The 24,526-nt window shown below is 40.6% G+C and overlaps 2 protein-coding genes across 13 annotated transcripts in view; both read left to right on the plus strand.

The window, feature by feature from the left end:
- The window catches only part of eml1 (EMAP like 1), a 70,381-nt gene extending 65,875 nt beyond the window's left edge, over nucleotides 1-4,506 (plus strand). For all 9 annotated transcript variants that reach the window (XM_047345188.1, XM_047345184.1, XM_047345185.1 and 6 more), the window contains 3 exons: nucleotides 1,696-1,791; nucleotides 2,351-2,481; nucleotides 3,081-4,506. In XM_047345188.1, coding sequence (XP_047201144.1) covers nucleotides 1,696-1,791; nucleotides 2,351-2,481; nucleotides 3,081-3,206 — 353 coding nt within the window. In that variant the 3' untranslated portion in view covers nucleotides 3,207-4,506. The remainder of the gene's footprint in view (nucleotides 1-1,695; nucleotides 1,792-2,350; nucleotides 2,482-3,080) is intronic.
- A 7,589-nt stretch (nucleotides 4,507-12,095) lies between these two features.
- The window catches only part of evla (Enah/Vasp-like a), a 38,331-nt gene continuing 25,900 nt past the window's right edge, over nucleotides 12,096-24,526 (plus strand). The window contains exon 1 of one of the 4 annotated variants that reach the window (XM_047345078.1): nucleotides 12,096-12,520. In XM_047345078.1, the coding sequence (XP_047201034.1) occupies nucleotides 12,516-12,520 (5 nt within the window). In that variant the 5' untranslated portion in view covers nucleotides 12,096-12,515. Of the gene's footprint in view, nucleotides 12,521-15,538; nucleotides 15,858-19,207; nucleotides 19,574-24,526 lie in introns of those variants that run through there. The other 3 variants (XM_047345077.1, XM_047345076.1, XM_047345079.1) reach the window with 3 other exon arrangements.

Consider the following 24,526-nt stretch of genomic DNA (forward strand, 5'->3'; position numbering starts at 1 on the left):
GTGCTCACAGCCCAACACCGTGCAGGACGCTTGGCATTTGCCAGAGAACACCAGGATTGGCAAATTCACCACTGGCGCCCTGTGGTCTTCACAGATGAAAGCAGGTTCACACTGACAACATGTGACAGACGTGACAGAGTCTGGAGACACCGTGGAGAGAGATCTGCTGCCTGCAACATCCTTCAGCATGACCAGTTTGGCAGTGGGTCAGTAATGGTGTGGGGTGGCATTTGGCCCTCCATGTGCTCGCCAGAGGAAGCCTGACTGCCATTAGGTACCGAGATGAGATCCTCAGACCCCTTGTGAGACCATATGCTGGTGCGGTTGGTCCTGGGTTCCTCCTAATGCAGGACAATGCTAGACCTCATGTGGCTGGAGGGTGTCAGCAGTTCCTGCAAGATGAAGACATGGAAGCTATGGACTGGCCCGCCCGTTCCCCAGACCTGAATCCGATTGATCACATCTGGGACATCATGTCTCGCTCCATCCAGCAACGTCACGTTGCTCCACAGACTGTCCAGGAGTTGGTGGATGCTTTAGTCCAGGTCTGGGAGGAGATCCCTCAAGAGATCATTCACCGTCTCGTCTTGTGACTAAAACAAAGGAGATGATTGTAGATTTTAAGAGAAACAGGAATAAGTCAAAAACTATTTCTATCATGGGAGAAGAAGTGGAGGTGGTGGAGGAGTATAAATACCTCAGTGTTCACCTGGACAACAGACTGGAGTGGAGATGCAACTGTGAAGCCATCTACAAGAAGGGACAGAGCAGACTGTACTTCTTGAGGAAGCTTAGGTCCTTTGGTGTTTGCAGCAAGATGCTGCATATCTTCTATAAGTCTGTTGTGGAAAGTGTGATCTCTTCTACCATCATCTGCTGGGGAAGCAGCATCAGAGCCAGGGACTTAAAAAAGCTCAACAAGCTGATAAAGAAGGCTGGTTCTGTTCTGGGGACTCCTCTGGAACCTCTGGAGATCATTGTGGAAAGATGGATTCTTAATAAAATGAAGAACCCTGAGCATCCTCTTCATGAGACTGTCCTACAACAACAGAATGTCTTCAGTCAGAGGCTTCTTCAGATCTGCTGTAAGACGGAGCGCTACAGGAGATCCTTCCAGCCCACAGCCATCAGCATCTACAACGGCTCTTTGAGGAAACCTTCATAATATGAGCTACAACGACATTTAATTTCCCTTTGGGATTAATAAAGTATTTTTGAATTTGAATTGAATTGAATCAGGAGCATGACCAGGCGTTGTAGGGAGGTCATACAGACACATGGAGGCCACACACAATACTGAACCTCATTTTGACTTGTTTTAAGGACATTACATCAACGTTGGATCAGCCTGTAGTTTGTTTTTCCACTTTAATTTTGTGTGACTCCAAATCCAGGCCTCCATTGGTTAATAAATTTGATTTCCCTTGATGATTTGTGTCTGATTTTGTTGTCAGCACATTCAACTTTGTACAGAACAAAGTATTCAATGAGAATATTTCCTTCATTCAGATCTAGGATGTGTTATTTGAGTGTTCCCTTTATTTTTTTTGAGCAGTGTATTAAAAATGAAAGAGAGTGAAAATATTTCTCCATCTTTTCAACATATTTAAAGAATCGTACGATGCCTGCAGAGGTTGCACTCCTGATGCTGCTGTAACACATCTTCTGTCCTCGGGTTTGTTCTTTTCTTCGCAGGGATCCCATCAGTGTGCAAACAGGTCGTCAGCGTGGAGACCACCAGAGACATTGAGTGGTTCACTCACACTTGCACTCTGGGCTTTCAGGTGTTTGGTAAGACGCTGCCTCCTCCTTTTCTTGCTAGATCCATGTACATTCACCGGCTACTTTATTAGGCACACATCGCCAGTAGTGAGTTTGACTATTTTAATGCCATCAATTCAACAATGTGTCTGAAAGATTTCTCAGAGATTTTAGTCCATATTGACATGATTGCATCAAACAGTTGCTGCAGATTTATTCACTGGGATCTAGTGACTGTGGAGGCCTTTGGAGAATCATGTACTCACTGTCATGCTCTAGAAACCAGTTTGGGATGATTTGAGGTTTGTGACTTGGTGCTTTACCCTGCTGGAAGAAGACATCAGAAGATGGGTACACTATGGTCATAAAGGGTTGTGCATGATCAACAACAAGACTCAACAAGACCCCTGTCTTCCTCATTCCAATGCACAGTTTGAACTTTAGCAAGTCATCTTCACCACATCTAGATGGCTAAATGCATTGAGTTACTTCCCTGTGATTGGCTAATTTGTGCTAAATAATAAGGTCGGTGAGTATTTTTGTTGAACCTTTGACTGATGAGAAGTTTCTGCTGCTCCAATCTTCTTAGGGCTGTGGCCTGAGGGCTCAGATGGCACCGACATCAACGCAGCATGCAGGTCCAATGACAAGAGCCTCCTGGTTACTGGAGATGATTTTGGGAAGGTCCATCTTTTCTCATACCCCTGTTCACAGTTCAGGGTATGATACCGCACATTCTACCAACAGTGGTGGTTTTTCATAGATATAGATCTCTGCCCAGGGCGGCATAGCCTAAGGGCCACCAATAGCACTCCAAACATAAAACATATATGAGTTGCACCCCAAATAAGTTTTCTTTAGCTTAACTGCATGTCCAGTCAATGAGAAGCAGTACCCCACAGTATTTTACATTGTGTGCAAAATACTGTATAAAAATATATTTGCTGTCTAATGACTCTGAAGTTTCTGTTTAATCTGCAGCTTCCAAGTCCAGTTGGATTAAAGGGCTACTTCACGGTTTTAAACAATCTGGCCCACATTTAAATATTTCTAGTTTAAAATCTATTAAAAAAATTGTAGACTGCAAGATTTCTATCAAACAGATCAATAGTTTTCCTAGTTTTGATAGATTACATAATAAAAGTTTTCCAGAATGGTGTTCATTTGGAGGGGTGTACTTAGTTACTTATGGAGACAGGATAGCAGAAGGGGTCTTGCCGATCGTTGCATTCATACAAGAACTGCCACTGGCTACTAATGTAAGCATTGACATCTGTTTTAGTCAGAACTGTTTGAAGAAGTGTTTTTGTCCTTTCCAGGCTCCGAGCCACATCTACCGTGGCCACAGCAGCCACGTGACAAACGTGAGCTTCCTTTATGACGACAGCTACCTGGTGTCCACCGGCGGCAAGGATATGAGCGTCCTGCAGTGGAGGATAGTCTGAGCAGACAAACACTAACAGAAATAGAAGGAAACTGAACAGAACTGCACTAAGATAAACCAAACGGAAAACTATAACTCCAAATAAGAAGTGGATGTGAGAGATCTGAAGTGATAAACAGAAGCGATGCTGAAGGTTCACTCTTCATCTGCTGACGGATGAAAGGAAAAGCAGGAAATGTAAGAAGCAGCTGCTTGAAATATCGAACTCTTCCCTTTTTCCTTTTTTTAGTCACACTACATGAACAAAGCAAAAAAACCCTCTCACTGATTTTAGCCTCGTCAGCAAGGACACAACATGGAACAAGTCCAACGAACAGAACCAAAGGCTCCAACTTTCTGACTGCACTTATACAGTTTGGATGTCACAGCTCTTATTCTTTGCAGGTTCTGCTCTCAGGAGGTTGTTTCCTTCCAGACAGAACCATTCCACAGGAATGGAGCTGGGATTTTTGTAACTCTTTTATTTTGTATTTAACAACTCAGGAAAGCACTAATGAATCAAGACCTTTCCCAATTAACATATCAGGAAAAACGTCTGGCATCCTTAAACACATCCCGCTTACAATGCCTTGCAAAAGTATTGAACTTTTCCATGTTTACACATTACTACCACAAACTTTATTGGATTTTATTGGCTTTTATGAGATAGACCAACTCAAAATCGTGCATTATTGTGAAATGGAAGTGTTTCTTGCATCTATGTTTAGCCCCCCCTGTGTCAAAATTTTGCAGAACTACTTTCCACTGCATTTGCATCAGCAAATGTTTTGGGATATGCGCCACATTCTTTTGCAAGATACAATATATTGCCAAAAGTATTGGGTCTCATCACCAGATCAATGAATTCAGGTGTTCCAATCGGTTCTATGGCTGCAGGTGTAGAAAGTTCAGTGTGGAGAAACTTGACTGGTCTGCACAAAGTCCTGACCTCCACCTTCTTCAACGCCTTTGGGATGATTTAGAGCAGAGGCTGCAGTTCTGCCTTTTGTCATCTAACTATAAACACACTCCTCAACCTAGTGGAAGATGTTTACAAAATAGTTAAAGTTGCTATTGCAGGGAACAGTGGTCCATCCACAAATTGGACCTTTACAGATTAAGAATAGGATGTCATCAAAGTTCCTCTATATGTAGAAGTAGACAAATACTTTTGGCAGTATAGTGTAGCTCAGGCTCAGTCAGATTGGATGGAGAGCTTTTGTCATAACTAACTTTCAAGTTTTGAAACAAATTTTCAATTGGATTTATGTCTGGACTTTGACTAGGCCATTCTAACACATGAAAATCCTTTGATCTAAACCATTTCACCGGCTGTTTGTATAGGGTTGTTTGCCTGCTGGAGAGCGAACCTCTGGAGCCTCTAACAGGTTTTCTTTCAGTATTAACCTGTATTTAGCTTCATCTGTCTTTCCATCCACTCTGACCAGCTTCTCATCCCCTGCTGAAGAAAAGCATCCCCACACCATGATGCTGCCACCACCATGTTTCACAGTGAGGGATCTTTCTCCACAATGGTTTGCTTGTAAGCCAACATGTATTCATGCTAGTTTGACGACTTCTTGTTCCACTAGATTTTCAGATTTTTATTTGTAAAAAAAATCATTTTGCTTCTGTTTCACATTGAGACACTTTGTGTTTAACTGTCACATAAAATCCCCAGAAAAAACATTAAGGTTTGTTGTCATGTAACCAAACGTGAACATGTTTAAGGGATGCAAGGAACTGTAAGTATAATTCGAGATATAAATGATATAATCATTCTATTGTAATTAACAAGTCAAATTTCAGCCAATTGGAAAGTTAATATTTGTCTGACATTTCAAACGTTTCTTTATGATTTGCTGCAACACGATCTGAACCGATTCAAACTACTTGTTCTACAAGTCTGAAAAAGAAACCTTTTATTTTATTGATTAGAAGCCAAATCTCCCACTGTCAGTTGTTTTCCCTTGAAATCTTCTCCTTGTGTGGTCCTGGGTGGGTGATTATATACCAAGAGACATGAAACAGTTCTGTGGAAAATGTGAGTGGATATCTGAAACAGTTTTAGGTCCTTTTTTGGATGAAATGTTGTATGCTTGTTGTATGTGTCCATCTTGAAAACAAGAAGCACCAAAAACAAGCAAACTTTGTTTCTTTTTTTTTGGTCGATTTTTTTTTTTGTCTTCAAGATTTGTTCCTCCGGAGAAAGGAAGAGACCGTTGCACTGTAATTGTCTGACTTTTGCACCAACACTGAACTTAACCCTTTTGGAGGTGTTTTTCCTCTTTAATGCACTGCTTCCACCTGACAAACACACTGCAGGTTTCTTACTGTCCAGAATTACATGGAAGAATCTCTGCTCCTCCGGTTTCAGCCATTTTATGCTCCATGTCAGCCTGTTTTAAGCCCAGAGCCAAACTTTAATTGGATGGAGCTGAGTGGATTTTAGTGTGAACATCTCTGCTGATGTGTATGACGCTTGTTGTTGGAAGATGCTGAACGCTGACTGATGTTTGGAGCTGTGTTGTCAGTGAAATCTTTTAACTTCATCCAGATGGATATAACAGAACCTGTTCTATCACGTAACACCTGAAGCTGCAGATTTATTTCCATTAAATACCTAACATCTGACTGAAAGCAAATGAAACCTGAAAATCTGTTTGTGTTGTCTTTTTATTTCCACATGAGCACATGAAGGTACAAAACCAAATAACACAACAGAAATGACAACAAAATAAGATTTAATAAACAAAAACTACAAAACAGATCACCTTAATCACAAAAATAAAGATTTAAAAAGGGAAAGGAGGCATTTTTACGACGGGTAAAATGCTTTTAAGTTTTCCTTGACACATTTTTGAAAATATTGTTTTGTTCAGTTGAGTTTAATCAGATTGTTTTCTTACTTTTGGTCAATGTTTTTTTGTCTGGACTGTTGTTCTGTCATATTTTTGTGTCTGTTTTGTCCAGTTTAGTTGATCTTGAGCCCAGAAACAGAATGAGTTGCTCACTAAACTTACTCTAAACATTCGTACCACAGACAGACAGTAAATCCTTCCCTCTTTCAGCGAGTGAGCAAAAATATCCCAGTAATTCCCATGCTTTTCAGCTTCTGACCCACAACAATAACACTGAAAGACACCAACTCTCAGTGTAGCATATGAGCATCAATGGTAAGTCGGGTTTTAGAGATTGGAGTGCAGATTTCTGGGTCACAGCATATTGTTGGAGGCCCAAATTCTTGTTGAGCATGGTGGTTAATTTGGCCCGATATCGATATCTGATAATATTGCTGTTATGGCTGATAACCAATATTGACCATTATTATATGTATTTTGTATATATTGCTCTAACCTTTCAACACTGTGAACAAATGTCCACACTGCTAACATTGCTTCTCTGCTTCAGTTAAACCTCCACAAACCTTTGGTGCAGCACCATCGCTGTCACATGACCAAACAAATGCCACCTGGCCCAACCCTCTCTCCTCCTCCAGAACATAAATGACTGTTTTTCCTATAGGACTGACTCTGATGTGTTAAAAAATGATTAACATCGCCCCAGCGGACAACATGCAGCCTTCTAGCTGCTGCTTTTGAACTATGTAAATGAAACAATCACTTTGTGGCCTTGAAAATTACCCTTATTGGAGCATTGCAGATAGAATGCATAGCTATATTTAACTGGCCATAATTCACATATACTATGAAGTAGCCACCACATAAACTGTGTATACTGCATTAATAAGGTATATGGTCCACCATCACACTTCTATATAAAATAAAAACATTTACATATCCCACCACTAACTCCTTAATCAAGAAACTAACCTACACATGATGGTGTTTGGGAGTTTGTTGCTTGAAGTTAATTTATGTTGAAATTATATCTTTAACAATAAAATAGGTCAAAGTAGTTTCCTTTATTATTTTGGAGGTCCCTTCATTTTGTGCATCACCTGTGTTCCCAGGTGAAGCTCTCTTAAAGATTGCCATAGGAATATTATATATAATATAATTTTCCCAATAAAATTTTTTAAATTGTGTTATTAAACTCAGACTTCACAATACATTGGATAAAGAATACAAATTTATTTTATAACATTTATTTTTTGAGTAAAAAGTTTAGTTTTTTTTTTTCCTTCCTATGAGTGAAATCTGGAATTGGCAGCATCACTGATTCTTGACGTTTTTTCTTTTATTTGTTGTGCAAATATATTAAAAAGTAGTCTTTTATTTTTTGTCCCATATATGCAAAATCGTAGATTTACAGTACACGAAAAAAATGCAAAATGCAAAAATAAAATAAAACAACTTGTGGCCTTGAGCCTGGTATACGCAGCAGGACAATGATGCAAAGTACACCAGCAAGTCTACCTCTGCATGGTTTATGGAAGCACCTAGCCAATTAAGATGCTGTGGCATAACCATAAACATGCTGTTCATTCTTGAAAGTCCTTCATTGTGGCTGAATTAAAACAATTATACTTATACCCATTACCCTATTAAGACAGTGTCTTGCCCACAGCCAAAATTGAATAGGTTAAAAAATAATCTAAAACGAGGAAATCAGGAAAATCTCATAAAAATAAACACAACTCAGACTAAAAAGAAAAATAAAACAGTTAAATGTGGCTTACTGAACATGAGATCTCTCTCTTCAAAAACTTTGCTAGTTAGTGACCTGATTTGTGACAATCAGATTGATTTATTTTGCCTCACAGAAACCTGGCTGCAGCATGAGGATTATGTTACTATAAATGAGTCAACTCCTACTAATTATTAAAATTTTCACATTCCTCGAAATACTGGGTGAGGAGGAGTAGCAACCATCTTTCAGTCCGATTTATTGATTAGTCCCAGACCAATCAATAGCTACAACTCTTTTGAATATTTAATCCTTAGTTTTCCTCATCCAAATTGCAAAGCATTAAATCCACTTCTGTTTGTTGTTTTCTACCGTCCACCAGGCCCTTACTCTCAATTTTTAGATCAGTTTTCAGACCTTTTATCTAATTTAGTGTTAAATGCAGATAAAGTTATTATAGTGGGGGATTTTAACATTCATGTTGACACTGAAAGTGATAGCCTAAATAAAGCCTTTAATGCTATCTTACACTCAATTGGCTTTGCTCAAAACATTAACAAACCTACCCACCTTTGTCTTCATTCTCTGGACCTTGTGCTGACATATGGCATTGAGTGTAAATACATAACAATATTTTCTCATAACCCTGTCCTGTCTGACCATTTCTTAATAACCTTTGAGTTTAATTTAACCGAGTACTCCACACCTGAAAGAAAATTTTATTATAGTAGATCATAATCAGGCGATGCTGTAACAACCTTTAAAGAATCTGTTCCACATTTAATTTCCTCATTATCACAGAAAAACACAGTGGAGGGCAATAATTTGGTTTCTTCCCCTTCACAAATTGATTCATTTGTTCATAGTGTTACTTCATCATTGCGTGATGCATTAGACAATGCAGCCCCCTTGAAAAAGAAGGTAATTATTCATAGGAGTCTGGCTCCATGGTTTAATTCAGAGCTGCGTACTTTAAAGCTCAATGTTAGAAAATTGGAGAGAAAATGGCGCTCTACATACCTAGAGGATTCCTACTTAATCTGGAAAAAAAGCCTACTGTATGAAAAGACACTTCGACAAGTCAGAAAAGCTTATTTCTCATTAATAGAAGAGAACAAGAATAATCCTAGGTTTCTCTTTAGTACAGTTGCTAAACTTACACAGAGTCATAGCTCTGTTGAGCCATCCATTCCCTTAGCTCTCAGCAGTCATGACTTTATGGGATTCTTCTTAAATAAAATTGATTCTATTGAAAAAAAATCTTTGACATACTCCCGAAGATGATTACTTCATCCTCAGCAAGTGAGACAACATTGGAAGTAACTGTAGAACCTGATCTGTGTTTGGACTGTTTTGATCCTGTGAAGCTTCCTGAGTTTTCAGAAATATTAGCTTCATTTAAACCTTCAACTTGTATGTTAGACCCAATCCCAACCAAATTATTTAAGGAAGTGTTCCCTCTGATTACCAGCCCCATTTTAGATATGATTAATTTATCCTTAGTAAATGGATATGTACCAAAAGCTTTTAAGGTACCTGTAATTAAACCTTTACTTAAGAAACCTTCGCTTGATCGAGATGACTTGAAAAATTACAGACCTATATCCAATCTTCCATTCTTATCTAAAATTCTTGAGAAAATTGTTGCTAATCAAATGTGTGAACATTTACACAGCAATGACCTGTTTGAAGAGTTTCAGTCAGGCTTCAGAGCTCATCATAGCACTGAAACAGCTCTGCTGAAAGTCACTAATGATATTCTTATGGCCTCAGATAATGGACTTGTGTCTGTACTGGTTCTGTTAGATCTCAGTGCTGCATTTGATCCAGTCGACCATAATATTCTCTTAGAAAGGCTGGAATATGTTGTAGGGATCAGGGGAACAGCGCTAGGCTGGTTTAAATCTTATTTGTCTGACAGATTCCAGTTTGCTCATGTAAATGATAAATCATCTTTAAACTCCAGGGTTAATTGTGGAGTACCACAGGGTCCAGTACTTGGGCCAATTCTCTTTACTATACTTATGCTTCCAATAGTTAAAATTATCAGGCAGCATAGGATAAATTTTCATTGTTACGCTGATGATGCTCAGCTTTACTTATCCATAAATCCTGATGAGCCCAACCAGTTAGATAGACTACAAGCATGTCTTGAAGATATAAAAACTTGGATGACTTAAAATGTTTTGCTTCTAAATTCAGACAAGACAGAAGTTGTCGTCTTTGGACCGGAGTCTTTAAAAAAGAAACTGCTTAGTCGATCACTTAACCTGGATGGCATTAAATTGACCTCTGATAATTAAGTAAAAAACCTTGGTGTTATTTTTGACCAGGACATGTCATTTAAATCCCATATTAAACAGGTTTCTAGGATTTCCTTCTTTCATCTCCAGAACATTGCCAATATTAGAAATATCGTGTCCAGGAGTGACACTGAAAAACTAGTCCATGCATTTGTTACTTCAAGGCTGGACTATTGTAATTCATTACTATCAGGATGTCCACAAAATGCAGTTAAAAGCCTTCAGCTGATTCAAAATGCTGCAGCAAGAGTTCTGATGAAAATTAGAAAGAGAGATCATATTTCTCCTACTTTAGCTTCCCTTCATTGGCTCCCTGTTAAATCCAGAATAGACTTAAAAATTCTCCTCCTCACATATAAAGCCCTTAATGATCTAGCTCCATCATACATCAGAGATCTGATTGTTCCATATGTTCCTAACAGAGCACTTTGTTCTCAGACTGCAAGTTTACTGGTGGTTCCTAGAGTCTCTAGAAGTAGAATGGGAGGCAGATCCTTTAGTTATCAGGCTCCTCTCCTGTGGAACCAGCTCCCACTTTTAGTCCGTGAGGCAGACACCCTGTCTCCTTTTAAGGCTAGGCTTAAAACTTTCCTTTTTGATAAAGCTTATAGTTCGAGTGGCTTAGGTTATCAGGGAGGGAGCCTTCCTCCCTCCCTGTTGGTTGGAGTAAGGGGGAGTCAGGTTTAGCCTAAACCGGCTCAGTTATGATTGAGGTGCAAACACACCCTCCATTTCTGCTACCTGTATGACCCCTTCTCTTTTCCAATGGTTATAATCAGTCTGACAGAGAGAGGTATCCCAATCCTTGTGGTTTTTAGTATAACAATGACCATCAGTGGGACTCTTTGTGGGGTGCCTTGAGACAACATTGTTGTAAATAAGCGCCATTTAACCTAACAATCTGAACTGAAACTATCTGTGTAGTTATGCTGCTATAGGCTTAGGCTGCTGGAGGACATAATGACCACTTTCACCCTCTTCGCTACATTCTCACACTACTCTCCAATTTTGCATTATTTGCTGTTATTTCAGCTTTTAACTTTGTTCTATCTCTTTTCTCTTCCTAGAAGCTACACCTGGCCTGGCTCTGTGTCTACCTGTGACACCTTTCTGGAGAGGGCATCGTCCGAGCTTCTGCTGGCAACAACTTAATGCTCACCCTCTACTTTTAGTGTTTAACCCTTTCTCTCTCCTAGACATGGAAATTGACTGAGCTTTTACTGTAACCAACTATATGTGCTCTCTTTCAGACTCTAACCATGAAAACTGGCTCAGAGTTTATCTGTTCTTTCTTTCTAGATGAAACGACTAAAGGAGCTACATCCATTAACATTTACTTTTCCTTCCAATAGAAAGGACTCCTGGATCAGTGCTTCTTTGTTCTCTTTGTGTCTCTGCTCTGTTCTCTCAAACCCCCAGTCGGTCGCGGCAGATGGCCGCTCACACTGAGCCTGGTTCTGGTTCTGCTGGAGGTTTCTTCCTGTTAAAAGGGAGTTTTTCCTCTCCACTGTCGCTACATGCATGCTCAGTATGAGGGATTGCTGCAAAGTCAACGCCAGTGACTGTCCACTGTCTCTACATGCTCATCCGGGAGGAGTGAATGCTGCAAGTCACTGACTGGATGCAATCTGCTGGGTTTCTTTAGACAGAAAAACTTTTTATCCAATTTGAATAAATAATTGAATCTGACTGCACTGTTCAATGGTTAGGATTAATTGGAATGTATGTACCTGACTTTGTGAAGAACCTTGAGACGACGTGTTGTGAATTGGCGCTATATAAATAAAACTGAATTGAATTAATATGCTATTAATGACTGTGTTTGGGAGTGCTGTGCACGTTTTAACGGTTTAATTAATGGTATTATTTATGTTATTGTATTCAGAGTTTCCACTGTCTGTTTTTACGGTTATCATTGCTGCTTTTCATTCCACCACTGAGAACCACTGGATTACCCACGGCTGAGAGGACTCGTAAATTGGGTGCAATGCGCGCCTTGGCCGCAAGGATGCAGTCTTGAGTCGCTCCTGTTTCTCCTCCTTCTTCGTCCCCAGTGTTAGCAGTCCCAGAAATCTGCGTCCAGCGCACCAAAACACTCCGAATGGGAGGAAATGTGGCATGACGGAGACGTGCGGCCCAGCAGCACCGGCACCGTTTATCGAGCGTCCATAAGCCGAACATGGACCTGAGGAGACCCGAGTGTACCGCCGGAGCACCGCTGAGACAGCACCACACAAAGCGCATGGAGGAGCGCGCTCTGGTTTAGCGTCTGCGGATCATTTCAGCGCTTTGATCTTACTGACGCGCACAGAGGACGCGGCTTGGAGGCTGGAGGGCCGATTACAGCCGCCCAGGCTGGTTTTTCCTACACACATAAGACTGATCCGATCCTCATCAGTGCACCACCTCCGGCTGGATAAAGGAGGAGGGGAAGGAAAATGAGGTAAGCTGCTGCGGCTCCATGCGCTCCGTTTGACGCGTCATGACAGATGCTCTGCCCTCTGCAGCTCCATTCACTCTCAGCCATATGTCTGAATATCACTGCAGCAGCTTTGGCTCATTTATCTGCTCGTTTCTGTTATCCAGCGGCCTCCTCCACCCTCCCCTCCGCGCACAGGGCTCATTTCACACAGTCCGGCTTCTTTTCCTCTCCATTGTCAACACCGGACCCGCCCTGTGTGCTGAAAGCCGGACTCAGGCCCGGTTCGTGTTGTCATGGAAACGACAGCATCATGTATTTCTTCACATCAGTGATGTGTGGAGAAAGAAAAGGCCTTCTTCGCTGAATATGACCGCCATATGTGAGCTGCTGCAGGGGGGGAATAGGATAAGTGGGGGCGCTTATGGCAGCAGGAGGAGGAGGTGGAGGGGGATGTTTATTCTAGTGGTTGCCAGGCAGGTTAACAGCCTACCCCCCACCCACCACACTCACACTCCTCCAGGATGGGTCCATAGGTGCATCTGTCCAGCCTGAGGAGTTTGCTAATTAAAAAATATTTTGTATTTGACCTTCTGGAAGATTCAAGAAGCTTTTGTTGTGGTTATTCAGTCCTGAATCCTCCTCAGCAGCACTGCCTGTGCTCAGTTCTATTTATGTATCCATCTTTTTTGCATTTCTCCTTTCTGCTTTGGCTCCTTCATGTTTCCGTAGATGCATCCTGCACCATCAGCAGCAGATGTATTCTGACAGCTCTGATCAGATTGTCTGATTGTGCCGGAGCCTCTTGGCTGCTAACAGCCAACTCCAAATATTCCACCTCTGTCCTGTAGTTTTGCCGGGTCAGAACCAGCAGCTGAGCTGCTTTGCTCTCAGATGGTAAACATGTAGGAATCATGGGACTCTATCCAGCTGGATGAACACGCTGTTTCCTCTCTTTCTGTTAAGCTCAGCTCCTTGTGTCCTGGGTGTTTATTTTTGCCAGAGGCAGGTCTGTTCTTTGACTTAGGCCCAAAAGGGAAGTCTTAAATCTCCACAGAGGTGACCCAACTCTTTTTTTGCACAGTATGGAAGAAGGATTTATATTTATTCAGCCTCACTCCTTGCTTTGTTGCATAATAATGTTTATGCATTGATATTAGTGCATATCCTCAAGACATAAACATATCCATGAGTGTATTTTTAGGATTTTATCTCAGTGCATTGTTTTGCATGGTCAGATCCCATGAAGTTCTTGCTTCTGGATGTGGGGGAAACTATTTCTAAACAGTTAGGCGTCTGTCCTGCGCCATCACTGCAGGAAGATTTCTAAAGAGCTCGTGGTGGTGACTCATTGTTGGAGAGGTAGAATGATGGAGGAGACTCTGGAAGGGAAAATGCTGAGCTGTACTGCAGGGTGCTGCTGCTGCTGTCGTCTGATGATCAGAGCGCAGCCCCATGTGAGCCAACTTCATCCATCTCCCAGCTTTATACTGGCAGAGAGACAGGGTCACATAAAGCTTGGAATTTAGGGGAAATAATTCAGGCTTCAAGGGAAGACGAAATGTCTTTTAACAGTTTGTGATGGTGTAGTATTTATTCTCGGGTTTCTGTGAGGTGATAAGAAGTCACAAAAAGTCTTAAATGTATTTATTTTCATTTTAGGCTTTAAAAGGTTGTAACCCTTAAGAGACAATAGGGTCTTTCTCTGCTATTTATTTATCTTCAAGCCATTTTGTCTGTGAAAACAGTCAAAATGGCTTGAAGATTTGTCAGTTCAATTTTTCCTGCATTGTTAATGCAAGCCTTTATGTTCACTTTGGACTACTAGCTATCAATTTAAAAATTTTATGTTTGTCCACTAGATGGCGATAGGTTTTCCCATTCAAAGCGTGCAGCAAAGTTTCACACTTTTACTGTTTTCTCCAAGAAATACGTTTGTACCGCTATTGATGTTGGATAACTGTGTGTGTGTCTGTCTAATTAAAACAATGGTTAATTTTTATTTATGTATTTATTTATTTATTAATTAATTAATTGATTTAAAGCATTCAGAGGTGGATTTGCTGGGCTTCTTTACATCAGTCATGCTGCCCAAACCAACTGCACCTGAGCTAAAGGTCACAGAACTCATGACGAATCATTCAGCTCCTCCAGACCATGACATTACCACCACCAAGTTTCACTGTCAGGAAGATCCTTGTCTGAAAAGCTGTTAGATTTACTTCCTTGTTGCTGAGTCATAACCCCTGACCTAAACTGAGGTCTGCAGTGCTTTAGATGTTGTTCTGGGTTCTTTGATTACCTTGGCGTGATGTGTTACATTTTGAGATCTTTTAGCATACTTTATGCTGTCAGTCAGGTTCTAATTAAGTGATTTCATGATGTCAAAAGTCTGGTGTTAATTAAGCCTCGGTATGGCAGGTGAACTGCCTTGGGATTTATTCACTGATCTGAAATGTTTAAGTGTAACAAAAGACAAAAAAGCTAATTGTTCTTCTGCATTATTAATTAACGGTAAATATTTTTAAAAGTTTTTGAATGCATCTTATGAAACATCTTGTTATTACTTTTTTTTTTCAAAAACCTGGTAAATTGTAGTTGTTTAGTTCATTTATTTGAGCAGAAGTAATACATGTGATTATTAGAACTGCTGTATTTTTCTGACCTTCTCAGCTCTAACCTGTATATTTTCTGCCATTTTTAAGCTCACAAAGCTCTCTAATCTTTAAGATTGCTCTTTGTTTGTTTCCTGCACCTCGGCTTGTCGTGGTAAAGAAGCTTAAGGTCTGCGTTGCCTCAGCCAGATGGACTCCTGCTTGACGAAGCCACTCAGTAACAACAGAGAATTATATGTCGCATGTTGCTGCTCAGTATGTCTGTACTGGAATAATTTAATGGATGGTTGACATGCTGCTGTGGGAATATAGTTGTCTTTAGGCGTTTTCACATTTTCAGACAGGCACATGTAAAATCCCTCCTGTTTCCTAAAAGAGCCGACATGTAATTTCCATCCTGTAGAAGTCATTCCTTGGAGGCTGGAAGAATTGACTGGTCTGCAGAGATCACATGCTCTCTCCCTCTCCTGCGTTCCCTTTCCTTCTCCCCTTCATCTCCCTCGCCTTCCCGATCCCTCCCACTCACTCTGTGTCTCATTCTTTGCTGGCATGGTGGATTCTTAAAAAACAGTTTTGAGGATGTGAAGAGGGGAACAGCAGAGTGTGCTGCAGCATGTGAAGCTCTCCGTCCTCTTAGGCCAGCGCTTTCCCCTCTCCTCCATAATCTTCCCCTTTTATATCTCCTCTCATCTTGTCCTCGAGGTCCGCGTCTTCTCCAACGATATGTATTCCCTGGATGATTTCGGGTAAGACGACTTCTTCCCCACCGCTTCTCTTTCTGTGTTTGTGGAGTTTCGTGAGTCGCTGTCGGATTGGTTTGGAATGTGTGGGAATGATTCTTCGCTCCTGAGTGTTTCTTTTTAAAGCTTGGCTCGGCTTTCAGGCCACATAATCTGTTTCCTCCTTGAAAGAACATTTGTAGGATTTCTTGTCTGAAAGAAAACTGGGGTTTTTCTGCTTTTGCTTCTGTGTTTAAACTGCTTTTCATGCACCATGCTGGTGTTGAAGAGAAAATGAGAAAAATGCGAGGAAAATGTTTACTTAGAGCCGCTGATTTTTTTCTCATATATCAGTTCCTTTACAAACCACCCCCCACCCCCACCCCCGTCTGTGTTTTCTTTGCTCGGAGAGAATTGATTTTGATTAGTTCACATTTTTCCAGTGAAAAGGAATAAGTCTCCTGCTGCCTGTCTGACTCAATGCATCAGGAGAGATAAGGAGAAAAGGATTGAGAACGTTAATCTAGGATTGCTGGATGAGCTGGAATACCAACAGCCAGATGATATTCAAACAAAGAGGTTTGTGCATAATACGGCAGATTACAGCTGCTCCGTGCTGATTTGTTGCGACTAACCTACAGATGTGGAGCAGGAGGGATAATATCAATGGTTTAGACTTGACCACATAAACTCCTGTAATCCATCACAGCCAGCACATATGGTAAACCTGTCTGCATCTCAGAGTGTAGTTAGCATTCAGGGAAAGTGACTCAGATTGTCATTTCATCTTACAAACACATGCATCTTTTATCAGTGTATCTGGTTTAAAAGAAATGGACTGCCAGGTCCGTGTTTGCCTGCAAACGGAAGCGCCACTTCCCTTTAGAGATGAGGACAGCTGACACTATGAGAAGAGTGGGGGGGTTACTGTTTATATTGTTCAACATGTATCAATGCCCATTAGCTTGAGGCGTGAATATCATCGAAGGACATTTGGAATGAATAATTGATATAATCTGGGGAGATCAGTGTACTGATTTTATGCTGGCATGATGTACGAGTACATCTCAATACATTAGAATATAATCAAAAAGTGAATTTAATTCAGTATTTCACTTCATAAGGTGAAACTTATATATTAAACATAGATTTATTACACACAGATATATACTTCAAAAGTTTGTTTCTGTTCATTTTAATGATAATGGCTTACTGCTGATTCAGTTGCTCTGAAAATTAGAATATTATATACAACAAATAAAAAATTCTGCAAAGTGTGGCATGCATTTCTGTTCAGCCCCTTTACTCTGCTACTCTAAATAAAATCCACGGTAACTGCTTGCCTTCAGAATTCAGCTAATTAATGAATAGAGTCCACCTGTGTGTAATTTAATCTCTGTATAAATCCAGCTGTTTTGTGAAGGGTTAAAGGTTAGAGAAGATTAGAGAACAAACAGCATCATGAAGTCCAAGGAACACAGCAGACAGACCAGGGTCGACGTTGTGGAGCAGGGTTAGGGTTAAGACGTCTCACAGAGCTTTGTTCAGTCCATCCATCCATGGAAAAATGACGGCAAACCTACCAAGACTTGGACGCCCACCTAAACTGGCAGGCCAAGGAGAGCATTAATCAGAGAAGCAGAAGCATAGTCACTTCAGAGGAGATCCACAGCTCAGGTGGGAGAATCTATCCACAGGACAACTTTTATTTGTCCGTTTCACAAACATGACCTTTACGAAAGAATGTCAAGAAGAAGTCAAATAGGAAACCTTAAACAGTCTAGTTTGTAGTTCTCACCAACCTTTTGCTCACTACGGACCAGATTTGCTTTCCTGGATATTTTTGCAGCTGTTAGCAAATCGCAGCTTTAATTAGGGCAGTGGTGTGGGTTGTGGGATATTGCCAGGGGAATTGATAGTTCAACCACAAAAGCAGAACCTTACAGCTGGCCTTCATGCTGCCTTGGCCATGGTGGCTCACATGCTTGTCTTGCTGCTTACTTTCAGTAAGTATCTTACTGCTGTTCTGCAGCAGGGACAGAGAAGCTGGTTAGAGTAGATGAGAAGATGCGTAGAGCTAAATACAGGACAACCCTGGAGGAAAACATATTAGAGGCTGATAATGAATTAGGACTGGGGAGGAGGTCCAGTTTGTTACTCTAGAACTGCACAAGATATTAAATTGCAGTTGTCAACGAGATTTTGTCTGCCGTATTTCCATTGCTTGGATGCAATATTTCATCAGCTATAATATTTCAGGTGCCATGTATTAAACCTTTGGCTTCCAATAATATATCTGAAACCAGTCCTTCCTGTAGCAAAACAACGTCTTACCAGCTTCAGCCACAAGGTCTTTTGCTTTTGTTCTGGGGTTGATTTACACCAAACCCTGTTCATCTTTGGGACACAGAAGGATGAACCAGACTTGTGGAGGTTCACCATTCCCTTCATGGGATTTCATCTGACTCCATTAGATTTTTTCCATGATGTCACACATGGAAGCAGTGCGTTTCAGGTGTTACCTTCAAACACATCCACAGGTGTGCCCCCATTTAACTCAAATAATACGGATTAACCTATCAGAAGCTTACAAAGCCAAGGCATCATCATCATCATCTGGACTTTCCCAAATTGTTTAAAAGTACAGTAATATTAGTGTATGTAAACCTCTGACTTGAAGGAAGTAATAAAGGATTCTCAAATAACTCATTATTTTGGTATTTATTATTCATTAAATAGGAATGATTGTAATAACCCTAACTGATCTGAAACAGTCAGACTGTGAGGAAAAAGTGTAACGTTTATTAAGAGTATAACATCTGGTTTCAGCTGTAGGTCAGATGTGGACATTCAGTCCATCCAGCTGGCCAAATATACTATCAATATTGAGAAATAGTAGAATAAAATATTTCACTAACCAGTCCCTGGGGATTACCTTGGCGATAGGGATTTGTATGCAGCTTTAAATGTTGTTTTTCCCTAAAACAGACACTGAGCAACAGGGTCGGTCACTTTGTGGGTGTTGATGAACACTTTGCATGAAACCCTCCAGCAGCTAATGAGTGTTTTATTGGTGTATATACACCCACCACATCCGTCCTCTGAGGCAGAGGGCATCCCAATCAATATTAGTCGCCACAGTATAGACCACTGGTTGTTAATTTAGGCTCTGCTTGTCTCTGAGTGGCTCTGGGAGCTGTAGGCTGGTGATGAGGAGGGGTGGGAGGTAACAGCAGGAACCCCAACAACAGACTGAAAAAACGGTACCACGTGTGGATGATGGAAGGGGGCAGGGCTGAGGATATGAGGTAATCTCCCCTGGGTTAACGATATGACAATAGCACAGAGGCTCATACACACACATGCTCAGTCACACAGCTGGCAGGTCAATGACTTCATCTCCGCCCGTCTGTCAGTCATCTCTTTGTTGCTGGAAAGATGGATTATTGGTCTCACTTTGGATGCAGCAGTGCCTGATTTCAGAACCACTGGATGCTTCTCATCTCATTTTTCCATCAAAAGGATGTCTTGTTTCTCATCAGTCCGACTCTTCTTTTTAATTTAGGTCACTAAGGTCGAACACAAGAATAAAATTTGCTCTCCATGGGTTTTAGTTTCGTTTTATAGAGCGCTGCCGTTTCCCTGTTAACCAAAATGGATATACATCGGGTCCAAGCAGTGCGCTACTGCCTCCCTCAGAGTGTCAGTGACTCGGGATTGTTTTACAGCCATATCGCTGCCAGGTTTGTGCTGACACTTTGCTTGAATGAGCCTTTCCTCTGTGTGTAAATGTCGAAGAGTAAATTGAAATGTCATGAAAACTGAAATGAAAGAAAAATCACTTTATGATGAATTGAAAATCAGATGGACAGAATGAGACTGTAAAGTCACAAAGGTTATTATGCGCTAAGAAAGCTTCTCAACATTCCTGCAGCACAGATGGACAAATCTCTTCTTTCTCTATTTTACTCAGAGCTGAAGTACTAATCTGTAATCTTAATCTCCTGTATAGAAACAGAATTGAGGTTATTTGGGATTAGTTACTGAATGCATGACTGATTTGAGTTAACTGCAGTTCACTGTTATGTTTTTGCTGTAAAAGTGAAGCTGATCCACCTTTCTGTAGATTCTGTCTGATGGCATCTTTTGAAAGCCAGGGATGCTGCAGCCCTTGGTGTGACTCCGCACCCAGCCTCGTCTTTATTCTGAACACTCTTCAGCTCCACACAGAGCATCTCTAAAGAGCTGAGCTCTTTAAGGCCTCCATGCATTTTTAATTCACACGTGCATTAAACACAGTTCAGCTTCTGACTGAAGCAGCAGTCTTTCAGGCCAGTGGTCTTCTTATTTGGCTGCTCTCTGCGGGGTTGATGAGAACGGGGTAGCTGCTGCTGTCCCAGATGTTTACTGGAGGATCAAACTGCTCTGTTGGGGGCCTAGTTTTCATGGTGGAGACCTTTAAAAGGAAAATGAGGAACAATTAGTTTTTTGTGTTTCTTCTGCTTAAAGCTGTCCTGACTTTTGGGTCTGGGATATAGACCGCCCCATCTAGGTGTTTAAACCCGGAATATCTATACTTTATGTTTAATTTGAAGCAGCAGTTAGCTGTTGACGCTGTTTTCATTTGTTAGTGCTTCACGTGCAGGAGCAGCATTTGCATGTAATGAGTGAATTATAACATGTTTAAAATCAAAGAATCACATAAGTAAGGGAATACACACTATTCATTTTCTAGTATTTTTCTATCTTTGTGTAAAACTTAAGTTTGCATCCCACTAGACAGATGGATCATGACAAGGTCTTTTTGCACACACTGACTGTGGCATACAGCTAAAACCACAACCATATTAGTGTGGTCTGCATTAATGGTCTGCATTAATGTGCTCGATTGTTCAGTTTTAGTGTTTACTTGTGTAGACCAGAAGGGGTAGAGGTGGAGATTAGATAAATACTTAGTCTATGGAAGTGGGTGCATTCAGGACAACATCTAGGATTAGCATGTTTAGACTTTAGAATATATTTCTTAACCTAGGACAAAAAGTAATCGGTCCGTGTTTTACTCCTGATGGTTTTACTGGATTACATTAAAGTAGCTGTCAGAATGTTAATAGAGGATACCTTCTGCTACTCCCCTCACAATCTATATGTCCACAGTATAGTTCTCACCATAACATGTTGTTTGGCCCTAAAGGGTCTCTTCAACCCAATGCTACACATGAGATGGAAGAGAGAGATTTAAATACCCTCTATATACAGTCAGATATCCCGTTGGCAGCTCCAGTCAAACACCCACCTTTAGTCGGCTCAGACACTGAGAAAAAAAATGACCCTGTGCCGCATTTAATGTAGATTTTATTTTATTTGATCATGTGATCCTGAGAAACTTCACGTTTCTGCACAGTCAGCACCTGAAGTCGACTTGGTGGTCTGGCTGCTGACTCTGTTAGAGCTATCCGTTGTGATGATTAAGTAATACATTACCTCATGCTGTTTATACTGAGCAGTTAGTTCCTCTTATGCTAAACTGTTGTGTCGTCCCTCATCCTTGTGTATCCTTCCCTTAAAGCCAAGTTTCTGTTTAAGACTTCTTTCATGATCCATGAACTTATCCATTCAGTTTTATGAATCCCACCTACATAGAGGATCTTTGGTGAAGGTTTAAGGTCATTCAATTCTTTTCTGTTGTCATTAACTTGTTACACATCCATTAGACTTGTTCCTGTAAAGTCTGTTTGTTTACTGGCACCAAGATATGATTAAACGTGCTCTTTAATAGTTACATGCATTAAATATGATCCAACAATAGTTGGATCTGTCCTTTTGGTAGATCCTTTTTCTCTTGAGCTACATACTTGACAATACTGTACTGTAGTGCACAAAATGTTTCAGGCAAACAGTATGCAGGATTTCTAAGTATTTATAGTGTCTAAATTTAAAATAAATTTGTCTAATTTCTTAAAGAACCGCATTAATAGGTCTAAGCCTGAATGTGACTCTTACTGACTTCAGAATTAGCAGTGACACTAAACCCAGGTAATTTGGACACATCTCCATTTGTTTGTTTTTAACAAGCGAACAGAATCTGACCTGGCTTCTCACTTCTCCTCACTCATAAAGTTGGTCTGTTCTGTTTTTAGTTCCCCGTGCTTGTTTCCCTGCCCGTGAGCAGCCTGTGAGTAGTACTTTCCCCCGTGGAACAGATTAGAGGTCTTGCGCTGGAGTTAAGTTGTGGTTAATTTAGATTTGAAACTGCTGTGGGGTAATGATCCGCCCGACTTGGCTTGGTCTCTAATCCAACCTGTCAGTCAGCTGAACCCCAAACCCTCCCAAATGCTGAGCTGTAAATAAACATGCACACCTCCACCCACAGTGACGGCATTGCCCCTAAATGCCTGGGGAACTCTGGAGACTATACAGTCCTTATGGTTTACAGTAATTACAGACATCTAACAAAATCTACACACTGAAAACAAACTACGTGTGTGAACGAGTTTTTCCTGCATTCTGATGTCTTAAGCAGCACCTGAGCTAAAAATACCCATTCTTGTTGCTTTGAGTATATGTACAGCATGGGTACCATGATGTATGGCATGCTGGTGGATAATTATATGTTTCTATTCCTGTTTGGTGAAGGAAGCAGAGCAGCATGTCACAACGCAGGGCGGGCTGATTCAGTCTGAGCAAGCTGACAAATTTAAGCAGCGATTTGTGGTTCTGAGTCCTTTTTCTCTGCATTGCTTTCATAATGAATTCATTGCTCAAGTTTGACAAACATTAAAGATTAATTAATAACATGCTTAGGGTAACAGCCAACCTGATATGTGTGTAGAGCAGTGTGTGTTAGAGTTGTCAAGATACTAAAATTTCAAGCTCCATACTGATAATAAGAAAAATGCTTGATACCATTTTCAATACAGTGGCAAAGTTTTTTGAAGGGTTCCTTCAAGTTAGAAGCAAAAAATATAATAAATTACAATATGACAATATTTTAACTTCCTTATTAGGGTAAACACAATAAGTAGGGGACATTTCAGCCCTCATTTATAAAAATATATAGTTTAAAAGTGTAACTTCCTTGTTTAGCAAAACGGTAGACAAGATAACACTTAGTATAAGTGTTAATATTCTTTGTGGAAGTGTGTATCTTTAATTTAGTTGTGCCACTATGTGCTTCCATTTGTCTGTCAATTTGCTGTTGATACAAACAATCTTTACTACTGTTGTCCCTCAGTAGTAAAGATTGTTTGTATCAACAGAAATTGACAAATAAAGGATCATTCTTAACAAAAATAAATTGAGTTTCAAAACAAACATGGATCTGGTGCATACAAAACATATTTTTCACAGTCTAAGTAGGATCTGGTTCCTGCAGATGTATTCAGCAGCAGCCCTGTACAGTTTCCGTCTTTCTGCTAATTCAACAGAATATTTTCTTTAGTGATGAACTACAGCAGCAGGGTAGGTTGCTAGAAGTTCCTGCTTTTTTCTGCTCCAACTGTCAGCTTCAGTCTAGCTCCACCATAACCTGTGTTATTTTTAGCCACATTAGCCCCTAGTGCCTTACAACACAACTAGGATGGAGGGGAAAGGGGCAGGGGGTTGTTGGGGGTGGAGGGGGGCGCACTGTTTTGTTTTTCTGCATTGTTATTAGTAGCCGACTGAGCCATCAGCTGATTCGCCTTTTCCTGCATAGCACATTAGAACGGAGCGTCCATGATAAGAACGGAGCGTCGCAGGATTAGAATAGAAAGATGCATGATTGGAAATTTGCAGCTGCGAAGCACATCTCGACGGGGGAGTTCAAACTGCCACAACTCCATTATTGGGCCGTCCATGTACATGAAGCTAATATCAAAACAGATAGCGTTAGCTTATGTTGTCTGGAGGGTTTACTACTTCAGTGTTGCAGATGGAGGAGCTTGACCAATCTCTTCAAGTTGCTCTCAAACATCAATGTCTTAGCGTTAGCTTGTAGCGTTAGCATAGATACTATGCTAACGCTAAAGAGGGTCACATATGTCTTTTTTCTGCCTGTACTCTCCATGTTAGCAGAGTTTAAAACTTCCAGCAGCAGCTTTTTGTTTTAGTCAGGTGAGGCTGCAAGAAGGGGAGGGACTGAGTGTCTCTGTTATTGCAGCGCTGCTGCTGCTGGAAGAAGTGTAACAATTTAAGAAAATGTGAATGGGTTGGTTTTTATCAATTTTGATGCAAATGAGGATCTTTGAATAATTATTTTTTTGTAGCATTGATTATATCAAAATATTTATTATTTTGACAGCCCTAGTATGTATACAGTCAGAAATCACATATGACCTGCATTTTCTTTCTTCTCATTCTGCTGTGTATTTACTAAACCACTCCTAGTTTTAAATCCCTATCTGATGCTGACTTCATGTCTTTATAACCAGCAACACCAACCAGGGATGCATTATCCATGCTGCTGCACATGGAAGCCTATTTGGGTGCTTTTGCCATTCAGGAGGTTTGATGAGCATGAAACAAAACGGATTAATTGAAGGAATAAAGTTGCCGCTTTGCTGGTTGGCCCAGTTATATGACAGGTGACAATATTATTCAGAGGAATCTGCTGTGAAATGTGGCACAGAGGAGGTGTTAAAGAAGACTTTGTGATTATGTAATGTGCATTTTTAATTATATATATATATATATATATATATATATATATATATATATAC

This window comes from Girardinichthys multiradiatus, chromosome 19 (genome assembly GCF_021462225.1).
Source record: "Girardinichthys multiradiatus isolate DD_20200921_A chromosome 19, DD_fGirMul_XY1, whole genome shotgun sequence".
Taxonomy (NCBI): domain Eukaryota; kingdom Metazoa; phylum Chordata; class Actinopteri; order Cyprinodontiformes; family Goodeidae; genus Girardinichthys; species Girardinichthys multiradiatus.